The 13705-nt window shown below is 39.0% G+C and overlaps 1 protein-coding gene and 1 long non-coding RNA gene across 3 annotated transcripts; both read right to left on the reverse strand.

Moving 5' to 3' along the window:
* Positions 1-1207: 1207 nt before the first annotated feature.
* LOC131353861 (uncharacterized) lies at positions 1208-3519 on the reverse strand. The gene is made up of 6 exons (XM_058390935.1): positions 3183-3519; positions 2713-2778; positions 2218-2298; positions 2094-2152; positions 1923-1988; positions 1208-1813 (listed from the first exon to the last, which is right to left on the reverse strand). The coding sequence occupies exons 1-6, from the start codon at positions 3517-3519 to the stop codon at positions 1706-1708; spliced, it is 717 nt and encodes a 238-aa protein (XP_058246918.1). The 3' UTR covers positions 1208-1705.
* A 3012-nt stretch (positions 3520-6531) lies between these two features.
* Positions 6532-8484, reverse strand: LOC131354337 (uncharacterized). Of its 2 annotated transcripts, none has more exons than XR_009204745.1 (4): positions 8179-8484; positions 7773-7838; positions 7211-7637; positions 6532-7060 (listed from the first exon to the last, which is right to left on the reverse strand). It is a non-coding gene; the product is annotated as an uncharacterized LOC131354337 (long non-coding RNA). The 2 variants fall into 2 exon arrangements; XR_009204746.1 differs by having other exon boundaries at positions 7211-7652.
* Positions 8485-13705: the final 5221 nt, after the last annotated feature.

Here is a 13705-nt window from a genome sequence, read left to right on the forward strand (position 1 = left end):
CATCACTCTTCATGCAGTTTGCCTCTGGGGTGGGAAGAAGGAGAGCTGTCAGCCCCACCACCCCAAACCAGGCATGTGGTACCTTTGGGTTTAACCCCAGAGGTAGACAGGATCTTAGGCTCTAGCTTATCTGCTGAGGTTGTTCAGTCAATCTCAAGCATTAGGGCTCCTTCAAGCTGAAACTATATGCCCTGAAGTGGAGGTTTCCTGCCAGTGGTGACCTCACCTCTCAGTATCAAGGCCCACCATGCGAGGGGTCTGTCATTTTCAACTGCCCCATTCAGCAACCCTCTGAACAAAGTTTGTGCTAAGATGGGCTGGTCCTCGACGCACACGTTTATCAGGTTTACTACCTGGGCTTGGATGGGACCCTGAGATCACACCCTGCAAGGCCTTTTCCATTCCCTTTCTTTTCCCCTGGCAGTCACTTGTGGCAATCTCCATGGGACTTGACATTTCTCCCCTGTGTGGCAGCATTGATATTTGCATTTTCATAGTGCCAAGCCAAGATGCAGCATCAAGTTCCATATGTAATCTGCTTTCTTGGGAAAAAGATGCTGTGTTGATTGCAACACATCAGACATGACTGATGCCTTCTTTCAGAAAATCAGAATCTGGGGGGCATGTAACGTAGATGCTTATTTATGGTCTTGATGAGGTGCGCTGCAATGTCACTTGACCCCCTTGGCCAGTTAAAAATTGGTGTATGTACACATAAGTTTCAGGCACTGATTCCCCAAAGGTGGTTCCCATAGTGTAAAGCCATGAGGCAGCATCTTGTTCCCTTCTCAGGGAACCAGGTTAGATATATAAGTTGAGACATTTATGTTACAGTAATGAAAATCACAACTCACCATCTACCATCAAAGTTCTTGTAGTTATTTCCTGAATGGACTGGTCATGTGAATTAAATACGTTTGATCCAAACCTTATTAATTAAAGATCAGATCATTTTGACTAAATTTGTTTTACAAGCAGAAATGTTCTTCAATAACAAAGAATATCTCAATAATAACAAAGATTTTAAGGTTCATGGAATCTGATTCAACTAGAGTAAATCTCACTAATGCTCATTTTTCTGTAGGATTTTTTACTGTGTTTATTAAAAATCAGAACATGAAGACAATCCACTGTGATCTTTTCAGCTTCTGTTATTTATTTTTGAATTAGAAATGAAATTAGAAAAAATGCACAAATTGTAACAGCTACAAATAAAATATGAAGTCTGTTATATTTAAAGCTGTGAGCTTTTGTCATTTTTACAGGTGTGTACAGACCTAAAGGATTTCTATTATTTCACAAATGTCTTATAAACATTAGATCTTTATAGTTTCATTTTTTGTAGGTTTCTGTTTTTACGGCCCAGAAATCACCTCAGCGTGGGCGGAGACAAAGTTTCTTCAGCTCTAAATTATTTCCTAAAAGACACGACATGATCTAAAGACAGTTTCAGCAGAGAGCTTCAAGTTATATATGTGGATCAAACCACTGCTTTAATAGAGCTAAAAATAATGGAACATGTAAAAAGTGCAATAAAAATGTTTAAAGCTGATCTAAAAGCAAAAAATAAAAAATAAAACAAATCTACAAATATAGTAAATTAAAATTATTTTTTGTTTTAATGCCAGAGACAATTTAAAATAAAGCAAAATCTTCAAAAAAAAATTTGTGTGCATGTGTGTGTGTGTGTGTGTGTGTGTGTGTATTAGTTAGTTTTGATGTTGGCGTATACTGTAGTATCTCCTGATGCCATTGGAGTGTGTGCTGCTCTCACAGTGTTACTGTGGACTACAGTCGAGTACGTCACATCATCCTGCAGGAATAGAACAGCAATAACATGTTATTACACACACACACACACACACACACACACACAAACACACACACACAATGTACAGATAAACATTTAGAATTATACACACCTTTTCTTCTGCTTTGTTGTGTATAGTTTGTGGATTTATGGCGGTGTACAGAACATCAGAATCATTCTGTAGAAAAAACGTTGCATTAGAAAAAACTCAGAGACACACACACACACACACACACACACAATGTGACTATCGCTCTAATGAAACATGGGCATGTTTTCTGACCTGCTTCTTCTGCTGTCCTGTTTGTCCATCATCATTCTCTGTCTGTCCTCGTCTCTGTCCTACAGAATGAAACCAGACATAGTGAAATGCAGAAAAGATTGTGTGTGTGTGTGTGTGTGTGTACCTCTGTGTTTCCAGTAGATGACTCCTCCGAGTATCAGCAGCAGCAGAACCCCAACAGCAGTACAGATGTTGATGGTGGTGTCTGTATGGAATGGAAGAGAAGTGAAAAGGACACACAGGGGTTTAATTTCTCCATTCTGATTGGTCAGAGATGTTGAATCATTTTCTAGCTCTGACAGTTTCTATTAACAAGCTGGTTCTAATACATTATCGTTTCTATAGTAACAGCTCCTTCACAGACTCACAGGGAGTACTCTGGTGGACTCTCCACAGAATCTGAGACTCAGTTTAAGCTTTATTACTTTTCTTACCAATCATCTGGATCATTTTTAGCGTTCATAAAGTCTGTTTATAAAGAGCGGATTTGAGAAAAGATTCTGTTCCTGGAGATGTTAGGAGAACAGAAGAACATCATGAAACCTCATCTTAAATGAACAGAAGTTAATGTAGTGTATTAAGACTGTTCATTCCAGTGTGTATCAGTGGTGTGTGGTACCTGGACTGGAAGGAGGTGAAGTTGTTGTGATCACTGGTGTGGATGATGAAGGTCTTGTTGGTGCACCTGCAAGGAGAGAAATAAGATTTAATAAGTTATAAATAAAGAGTGTGATGTGTGGTGAGTGAAGGCAGGACACAAGTGTGGAAACTCAGTGTGTTCTTTATTAAAGACAATCCAGGAATCATAGTGAGAAGTGAAAGTGTACGTGACACAATACAAACCCTGATGATCAGTAATAAAAACACAAACAAAGATGAGTGGCAAAACACAAAACATAAACATTTTACATCTGATTTTCATATTTTATTTATTATTTTATGTTTTCAGTTTTTAACACCAAGATAAATGTACTCGACAACCTTTTATTATGAAGTAGTAGTTCACATATTAATTACGGATATTTATTTTCCTTAGATAAAATCTCTAGTCAAATTCACATATGGTTCATATACAGAAGGTTGTTTTACCTTTCACTGTGAGTCGAATGTCTTTACTGATTCTGTTGTTGATCTCACACCTGTACCATCCTCCATCCTCTACAGTCAGGGGTGATATGAGTAGAGAGAGATTTCCTGGAGGATGATCATTAAAGAGCTGAACTCTGTCTGTGTAGCGATTTGTCTGGTCCTTTGGGAAGATCTTTGTGTGATCTGATCCTTTATAAAAGATCCATCTGAAAGTGTGTGGTTTGGCTTGTAGTTCAGAGCAGGAGCAGGGCAGAAGGACAGACTGTCCCACGTTTCCAGTCACATCCACTGTCTGTTGATTCAGTGTGCAACCTGGAGAATGAACAAACATCAACATATTGCATTGCTGTTACAACATCAGATTCATCTGTCATGAGATTATCACTGAAGTAGCATTGTGAATAAAAATGATTCATTTACCTTTAACAGTGAGTCTGATGTATCTGTATTCACCCCCTTTAACACTACACCTGTAATCTCCTCCATCCTCTTCAGTCAGGTGTGATATGAGCAGAGAGAGATTTCCTGAAGAGTGATCATTAACCAGCTGATATCTCTCTTTGTACTGATCACTCTCAGGAGATATCTGTACCCAGTTATTTCCATTTGTGTTTTTCTCCCATGTGAATGTCTCAGGTTTCTTGTGGAGGTCAGTGCAGGAGCAGGGCAGCAGTACTGAGCCTCCTGTGTATGCAGTGATCTCTTCTGTCTCTCCATTTCCTTTCAGCCTGCAGCCTGTATGAACACACCAGTTAATGATCTGTTAATGAGAAGTTCACCATCTGCAACAACTCTACAGAACTACAGATATCATGTAACTCCACAACTCACTAATGTCTACAATATACTTGTGTCCACAAATGGGCACTCAAAGAGAAAGAGTTGTACTTCCTGTGGTTTCCTCACGTGATGTTTCTACAGATTCAGGCAAACATGTTTAGAGGCTTTTCATGCAGGACACAACAGTAGAGAAAAAGCAAACATTTCTCAAATTTATACAAATGAACATGTTACACTGAAACTCTGAGTGTATTTTACTCTGAACAGCAAAACCCACTTCTGTTTTAGTGACACACCACAAAAGAGGCCAACTGCTGGTGCAGGAAGTGACTGTGTGAACACACCACATGGGTAAGCAGTTTAATTACGTCACCCACCCAGTCTGTGAAGAGCTTGCATGCACCAGTGTTTCAAGCTTCTTTGAGATGATTCATACAAAATCTTGTGATATAACCACATGTATGATGCTGTAAGAACCACAATGAGTAATAGGTAATGTAAGAGCAAGAGGAAGCTGTAGGCGGATGAAGAAGGATCAACAAGTACAGCAATCATGATAATTGGCATGATTTGGCCTTGGCAGAAAGTTCTTAATTAATAGTTGTTAAGCATTTTCTCATGTTTATTTTTCTATTTACATTCAGTTTGATGGCAAAAATATAAACTTCAAAACTCATTTAAAAAAATTCAGTTGTTCCATGTGCACTTTACACATTTACATATATTGATCAAGATTAGTGAATGACTTTATGCTTTAAAAGATACATTCTTACATACAGTATTTCCTGACATAGTATTAAACAGGAGAAAGAGAGAGAGAGAGAGATCAGCAGACTCACCTTCAGTGATATGAAGCTGTATAAGGAGGAGAAGAAAACACACCTGCATTCTTACTGAGGATCCAAACCAACACATTAATCCAAAGAGAGAATTAGAGCTAAACACACACTGACCAACTGCTGTACCATGTCTCATCATAATGAACACACTCTATTGATGACACACTTCAAGTTTTTGGTAAAACAGGAAGTGGCAACACAGAAAGTGTAAATTTAGCAGCTCATTGCTGACCAGACAGTAGTGATAAAGTCTCTCATTTCTATTGTGCAACAAGTCTTTGTCTTAAAGGCTAATAAATCATAAATTTCCACACACCTAAAACCAGCATATATTATTCATTTTAAATACCACCATAATGAACACACTAGAATGAGATAAAGAGCATTAAGCTTGAATTTTTGTTTCTCTCTCAAGAGGCCTACTGCAGGCTACTACAGGCTACTGATTGCTACAACACAATCAAGATACACAAAGGTGAGATTCTCAGCTGGCTTCAGTCTGAAAAGTGCCACCTAGCTTGATGAGATTGTCGAAATAGACAGTTTTTGAGAGCTCTGTGACCAGAAGAGTGCAAGGACCCAACACTTCCAGAGCAAAGGCCTTAGAGTGTGCCAGAACCACTATAGAAATTAGCAGGATAGAGCTTCCTTGCTGCTCAGAACTGGAACTCCATGAAAGGAGGAGGCAAAACAACAGCCGCATACATGGTTGCCTGGTATGGACACAGAAGTACAGGTCTTCAGTGCCCTGAGTGCCAGCTCAAAACATCGCAGAAACCTGACCCTGCACCTTTCATCCCACTCCCCATCATTGGTGCCCCCTTCAAAAGGATTGACATGGACCTCAACAGGTCACTAACAAAATCTGCCTAGGGTCATGAGAACAAATATCCTGAGGTGGTCAGGACCTCCACATACCCTCCATCCTGTTCTTCATATAAGGAACCCCACAGACAACTTCAGGGTTCACTCCCTTTGAGCTCCTCTTTGGACAGTGGCCTTTAGACCTATGGGACATGACCCAGGAGGCCAGGAAGAAGCAGGCCTGACTGTTTTGCCCTCTCTTTGAGTATGTATAATACATGTAAAAATGGATCAACAGAGTGGCTCCGATGGTTCAGAAATGATGGTCCAGTGGTATATGCACTCTCCCTACAGATCCCCCTGGGCATACCTTGTTCCAGTAAGCAGAAAAACTCACCTCCACACAGAACCAAGACCAGTTTGCTGATATATTTTCATCCACTCCAGGGATGGCTCACTGGTCCACCATAAGACCAAAACACCTCATGAGAATTAGATAGAGACAGTGAAAGGGTACCCAACCCACCTTATAGAAGCAGTGCCTATGTGCCTTTTTTAAGTTGGCAAGATACTACAGAAGGTTTGTCTCTAATCCTATCTATTTAGCATCCCACATCTCAGATATTACCAGAAAAAGCCATCCAGACTGTGTGCAAGTGATCAACAAGGTCACTAGACCCTCAAACAGACACTCATCAGCTCTCCTGTCATGCACCTTGCATCACTGTACATTTGAGGTGGAGGTCAGTCCTTTACAGGATGCCATTTGGTTTTGAGTCATCAATTCATCTATCAGTATGTTTTTTGGAGAGTAAAAAGAAACTGAAAGACCCATAGGAAAGCAAGACCAGTCTCCAGTTTGAAGAAGATAGACTCCACTGATGAATCTGGTCACTGGTACAAAAGTTGTATACAATCATCTATGGGACAAAGAGGTACTCTTTCTCTCAAGTTTGGTGCAAAATATAACAAAAACCCATGAATTTGTTTTAATAAATTTTTGTTTCATTAAAAAAAATAAGGTTTACCACTGTCACAACACATCATTCATGATAGCATTTACAATCCAATCTTAACAGCATAAACATATTGTCTAAGGAATCTAATAAAATATACATAGATGTTAATTATGGACATTTTGTGAATATAAGGCATTCTTCAACAGTATGTGAGAATCAGATATCAACATCATGAACAATACAAATTAAAATCTAACCACAAATATTCTATGATTTATCTAAAATAATATTAACCACAAAATGCAAAGCTGAAAGTGTACAAGGGTTCAAGAGACCAAACTGTGAAAAAGACATGAAGCTACAGTATTTTAAGCAAGACTATTTCTGAACAAATCGCTTGATTAATTTATTGATGAATCAGCCAACTGAGGTCTTCTTTACTGCAGACTCACTGTTACATCTACATCACCTCTGCTGTAATGAACTGTACCAGGACCTGGTAAAATAAAGTAAATAGTAAAGTAAATTTAGTAAAGTAAAAAGTAAAAATAAAGAGTAAAATAAACAAGAAAAGCTCAGGTCATGCAGCTAAAATTATGGGAAAGTGGATGATAAATTTCTGACAATGGCTTGAAAGTTTTTGTACCTTTCTTTCTGGTGGTGCAATAAACCACAGCCACAATAATGTGCAGAAAGATCACAGTCACCATGGCAACAGGGATGTATGGAAGAGGATCTGGTGCGACATCAACAATATCAGTCAGAACATGACCTTAAGGGAGTTTACATGTGTCACTATGAACTTTGCACATTTTAAAGGAAACAGTGATGGAAAATGAAAAAGTAGAGAATAGCTTGATAGAATGATTCATAGGGGGTTTGTAGATGTGTCATTTTCTTGAATAATTTCAAGAGAAAGTTGTTTTCCTGCAGATGTTAGCAGAACAGGAGAAGACAGTAAATGTATCTTAAATAAACAGAAGTTAATGTAGTGTATTGATCATTATCTTTATCAGAAGATGTTTCAGAGTGTGCAGTTGATTCATCATTGAGCACTGGGGTTGGTTTTGTACCTTTTGTTGTGACACCTACAGGAAGTGAAAGAGCAGATAAAGTTAGTGTGGGTTCTTGCTGTGAGCTGATGTACTAATGTACTAACACTGATAGTAAGAATGTTCATTCCAGTGTGTATCAGTGGTGTGTGGTACCTGGACTGGAAGGAGGTGAAGTTGTTGTGATCACTGGTGTGGATGATGAAGGTCTTGTTGGTGCACCTGCAAGGAGAGAAAGGTTTAATAAGTTATAAATAAAGAGTGTGATGTGTGGTGAGTGAAGGCAGGACACAAGTGTGGAAACTCAGTGTGTTCTTTATTAAAGACAATCCAGGAATCATAGTGAAAAGTGAAAGTGGGTCAGAACACAAACTCTGATAATCTGTAATCATAAACACAAACACAGACGAGGGGCAGACATGTAACAAACATTTTACATCTGATTTTTACATTTTATTCATTATTTTATGTTGTTGGTTTTTGTCACCATGATTTGATCAATGTAATCTACATCCTGTTATTATAAATTAGTAGTTCACATATTGTTGTATGGTTGTTGTACCTTTTACTGTGAGTAGGATGTCTTTACTGATTCTGTTGTTGATCTCACACCTGTACCATCCTCCATCCTCTACAGTCAGGTGTGATATGAGTAGAGAGAGATTTCCTGGAGGATGATCATTAAAGAGCTGAACTCTGTCTGTGTAGCGATTTGTCTGTTCCTTTGGGAAGATTGTCATGTGATCTGATTCTTTAAAAAAGATCCATCTGAAAGTGTGTGGTTTGGCTTGTAGTTCAGAGCAGGAGCAGGGCAGAAGGACAGACTGTCCCACGTTTCCAGTCACATCCACTGTCTTTTGATTCAGTGTGCAACCTGGAGAATGAACAAACATCAACATATTGCATTGCTGTTACAACATCAGATTAATCTGTCATGAGATTATCACTGAAGTAGCATTGTGAATAAAAATAGCTTATTTACTTTTAACAGTGAGTCTGATGTATCTGGATTCACCCCCTTTAACACTACACCTGTAACGTCCTCCATCCTCTTCAGTCAGGTGTGATATGAGCAGAGAGAGATTTCCTGAAGAGTGATCATTAACCAGCTGATATCTCTCTTTGTACTGATCACTCTCAGGAGATATCTGTACCCAGTCATATCCATTTGTGTATTTCTTCCATGTGAATGTCTCAGGTTTTCTGTGGAGGTCAGTGCAGGAGCAGGGCAGCAGTACTGAGACTCCTGTGTATGCAGTGATTTCTTCTGTCTCTCTATTTCCTTTCAGCCAGCAGCCTGTATGAACACACCAGTTAATGATCTGTTAATGAGCAGTTCACCATCTGCAACAACTCTACAGAACTACATGGAAACAAATACAGTTCCAAGTCCAAGTATATGCAGGTTCAGTATTTATTTATTCTAAAATACAGTACTGTGATCTAATTCATTATATTTGCTTTGTTCTTTTATCCAAAGCGACTTTATCCAAAGTTTGGCCAGAATTTGAAATCACATCCTTTATCTGGCTTACTCTGATTCAGAAACATTTACCAGAAAAATAACTCACACTTAAAACCAATTTCAGGGATTTACATAACCAAAGGCTTGTGTTTGTCTAAATTAGTTGTAAAAACAAAAGGTAAAAAAACAATCCACTAATTTTAAAAAGTTACACAAAGAGGATATTTATTATTCACACTCCTACATAAAGTCTTAAATATCCCACTATGCATTGCATTATCTGGGTTTTTAATCCAATGCTCATTTTTGGTATTTTACTGTAAAAAAAACAAAAAAACACTCCTAATCATTTACACTGTAATCCTGGAAATGCTGTAATGGTCAGCAATGACCATGTTTAAAAATAAATAAATAAATAAATAATGCTCCCATATATTTATATATGATGGTATACATATATATATATGTATGAGAGACTCACCTTCAGTGATGTGGAGAAGAAGGAGAAGGAGAAGATAAAAACACACCAGCATTTTTAATAACTAATGTCCATTAGCAGAGACACTGTGTGTGGAAATGCAGTCTTACATTCCCTCTTTAATGCTCTCTTTCTGTCTCTCTGACACACACACACAGAATCACATGTAATGAAGTAATAGCTTCCACTACTTTTTTCTGTTGTTACTTCCTCTTTCATCTGTTTCAACACATGGTACAGTCACACACAACACTATATATTGATTAAAAATATCTATTTTCTAGCAGCATTACCCAACAAGCACGTATCACTCACCTTCAGTGACATGACGATTCTTACTGAGGAAACCCAAACCCACACTATAATCCCAAGAAAGATTTAAAGCTAAACACAATGACTGACTGCTGCACCGTATCTGATCACACTCTCTACTGATCACACACACTACAGATTTAGCACTTTACCACATGCATACAGTAACTGGAAGTGAAAATTTAGCAGTATGCCACTGACAAGGCAGAAGAGTGAAACACAGAAAGCATGATGCTGCAGAAAAACACACAAATCCCAAACACTCTGCTTTTACTAAACACCACAATGAGTAAAGATACTGATGAAGACTTTCCTGGAAAGTCCACAGGTGAGAAGAGTTCACACTTCTCAGTAAAATTGCAAGATATTTTTTTCCTATTGTTTTTCTGTTTTTGTTTTTGTAGTAAAAAAAAAACAAAAAAACAGAGGTGGGTGAAAACTGACTGTTTAAAGCCACTGAAGCATATGTAAAAAGAGGACTTTGTGTCATGGATGAATAAATGTGCTGTTTCAAAAAAAAAGGTCTTACTCAAAATACACGAGGTCTAAAAAGTTAATTAAAAGAAACATATCTAGAAACAGACAATGTGAATATTAGAAATATTAAATAAAACTGCAGTAAAAACAACCGACAAAAAATGGCTTTTAAAACTATGAAGAATATATTTTTAAATACACTACACATTCTATATATTCTGTACTGTACTACATGGAATAGATACATGAAAATGTAAAAGTGTTGGAAAGAACAATTTGCAAATGAAAAGCATAGCTACAATTCATTGTTTAGACTGGCTACAATGCATACATTATGTACAATACAGCTGTGCATACATACAATGCGCAGACTGGGACAGGTCCCACTTAAGTTCAAAATCTGGTCAACCAGATTAATTTATAATCAGTGTTCTGAATTAAGGCATCTTAAGGATTTGAAATGAAGCCTTAGAAAATTATAACTCTGTTATTCCACTAGAGGGCAAAATAGCACAATAAACTAAACAGGTCTATTCCGGTCAGTTAATCAAGTGTGTAGGTAATTTTTCTTCTGTTAATAAGGTGTTTAGGTCATTATCTGGTCTGTTAATCAGGTGCTTAGGTCACTATCTGGTCTGTTCATCAAAAGGTGTGTAGGTGACTCTCTTAAAATACTGTTACCACTGAATGTGGTAACAGAAGGAAAATAACATAAGGGAACAATGAAGTCCTCTAGTGGTCAAAACATAGAATGACAGGTCCAGAACCCTGAAAAAATGTGTGTGTCAGAGAGAGAGAGAGAGAGAGAGAGAGAATGATAGAATGTTGAACACATGGAGGCCGAAACAAAATGACCAGCAGTGAATCTACAACTGAGCAGCCCAGCCCTGATGATGGCAGAGCCCATACACATTCATTGAGAGGGTGTGTCCAGTAAATGACTACCGGCAAACACCTGGAGAGTAGACACCCAATTATATCACATCAACTGAAAAAAATGGATTAAGTCAATGTCAATGAGGCATTCACCAGCTCTCCCATCAAGCAGAATCCAGACAGTGATCTCTTCACAATCCACACAGATGCCTCTAAAACAAAGCTGGGGGAGCTGAGCTGTGCAATTGTGTCATCATTGAGCACTGGGGTTGGTTTTTTACCTTTTGTTGTGACACCTACAGGAAGTGAAAGAGCAGATAAACACCAAATCTAAGACTTTTCATTCCAGTGTGTATCAGTGGTGTGTGGTACCTGGACTGGAATGAGGTGAAGTTGTTGTGATCACTGGTGTGGATGATGAAGGTCTTGTTGGTGCACCTGCAAGGAGAGAAAGTGTTTTGTTTATTAAAGGCAATTATCATGAGAATTAAAATAGTGAGAAGTGAAAGTGAGTCAGAACACAAACTCGGATTGAGTCCGTGTCAATGAGGCATTCACCAGCTCTCCCATCAAGCAGAATCCAGACAGTGATCTCTTCACAGTCCACACAGATGCCTCTAAAACAGAGCTGGGGGCCATTCTGTCACAAAAATTGCAGAAGAGCACCCGATTTTGTTTGTCAGCCTGAAAGCTAAGTCCTGCCGAGAGGAAGTATGCTGTTGTTGAGAGAGGGGCCCTTACAAAGTGTCTCTCTCTCAACATCAGTATTAAGTGGACCATCAAAGTACCTACCATCACTTTACACTGGTGACCAACCATGCTCCTCTTTAGTGGATGGCCAGGGTTAAATAGAGCAATATGAGGTTGTTTCTTTCATTGAAAGACTGCCCTTTCCAGGTGCAGCATCAAGCAGGGGTCCACCAGAGAAATGCTGACTGCGTCTCCCAAAAGAAGTTGGCTCAGGGGAGGGGTTACTGTGATAGTGGGGCTGCAGCCCACACTCAGCAAAGCCAACACTCTCCACACACCATGGCTGCTGCATGACCACGTGGTGCTGAAAAGACAGCTCCACTTCAGCATCCTCCTTGTTGTAGAAAGCATGGAGGCACATGGCTGCAAGGTAGGGTGGAAGAAACATACAAATCTGGTGACCAAAGATGGCAGCAGTGGCTCTCCACTCTCCTTCAGAAGCCTGGGGAGTTTAAGCAGGCACAGCAGACACAGAGAGTTGAACATGTTTTTCTTTGAGGTAATGCTGAGCCTGATCATTCTTCAAAAACCAAAGACATAATCAAAGACTACATTCCTTGGCAATACTGCACTGTAAGCCTGTGTTCAAAAAGGAAAAGCTCTCTGGGTTTGGTCTCAATGATGCTCAGCCCCACTTGCCACTGAACACAGGACAACCATGGTGATAAACTCCACATATATTATGCCCTTTTTCACCACCCACCTTGCATCTCTGTACATTTGAAGGGGATGTCAGTCCATCACAATTTATCATGCAATTCTGAGTCAACAATCCTTCTACAAGCATGTTCTTGGACTGTAAACAGAAACTGTAGGACCCACAGGAACACAAGACCAGGCATCTGGCTGTATCAGCAAATTGAACTCTGCTGATAAAGTTGGTCAATGGTAGGAAAGCTGTTTAAATTCATTGATGCAACAAATATGTTCCTTTCAAATTTGGTGCAAAATAATGCCAAAATACATAAAAAACAAGAAAAAAGGAAGTATCACTAGCATCAGCCCCAATACATCAGTTCTAATAGCAGTTACAATCCAATCTTTTCAAAATGTACAATATTTACTAAGGAGTGAATAGAAAAATGGAATGTGCTGTGGAATAAAAATTCTACTCTACTCACTACTAAAATCTGACTCCAGCTCCACACTGACCCGACAGCTCAGTGTAAGTGAGACTCATAGTTAGTAAGGCCTCAAAACTAAATAAGCCAATCAAGCAGACTAGATGAATACAGATAAGAGATTTTATTTTGTAATCAGCGCTGACACAAGAATTGAGATGCTCACACATGAACGTCCCAACAACCTCTTCCCGGGGAACTCCAACTACAGCCTTTATATACATTTCCCTTATCTTCCCAATGCAACACATCACTGGTTCTTTGCCTAGACAATCCCACCCATCTTTCTTTTTTAGACCTTGTAGATTCTTTTTTACCCCATTATCTTTGAATTTACAACTTTTCGAATACCATTATAATTAAACTTCCCTAAATCATTATATTAAAAATTGGGCGTTTCCGCCCCCACCAGTGGGATTGTCTTCGGCCTCACTCTCGCCAACACCTCATTCTTCTTCAGGAGACAGCATGGGTAAGTTCTCAGTCCTTCAGGGGCCAACACCCTTTCTTTCATTACACTCTACACTTCACGGCTTTTCTGATTTATCTGCTGTCTTCTACGTATGTACTCTAGATATTTCGCCTGGTACCACCATTGCCATCCAGCACG

Source organism: Hemibagrus wyckioides, linkage group LG06 (assembly GCF_019097595.1).
Source record: "Hemibagrus wyckioides isolate EC202008001 linkage group LG06, SWU_Hwy_1.0, whole genome shotgun sequence".
Taxonomy (NCBI): domain Eukaryota; kingdom Metazoa; phylum Chordata; class Actinopteri; order Siluriformes; family Bagridae; genus Hemibagrus; species Hemibagrus wyckioides.

Bases quoted from the DNA above. Each gene is read 5' to 3' on its own strand.
- LOC131353861 (XM_058390935.1), bottom strand. From the start codon at position 3,519: ATGTTGATGTTTGTTCATTCTCCAGGTTGCACACTGAATCAACAGACA. The intron at 2,299-2,712 runs GTACCACACACC...CATTCCATACAG, and splicing joins TTCACCTCCTTCCAGTCCAG to ACACCACCATCAACATCTGT. The intron at 1,989-2,093 runs GTCAGAAAACAT...TTTTTTCTACAG, and splicing joins CAGGACAGCAGAAGAAGCAG to AATGATTCTGATGTTCTGTA.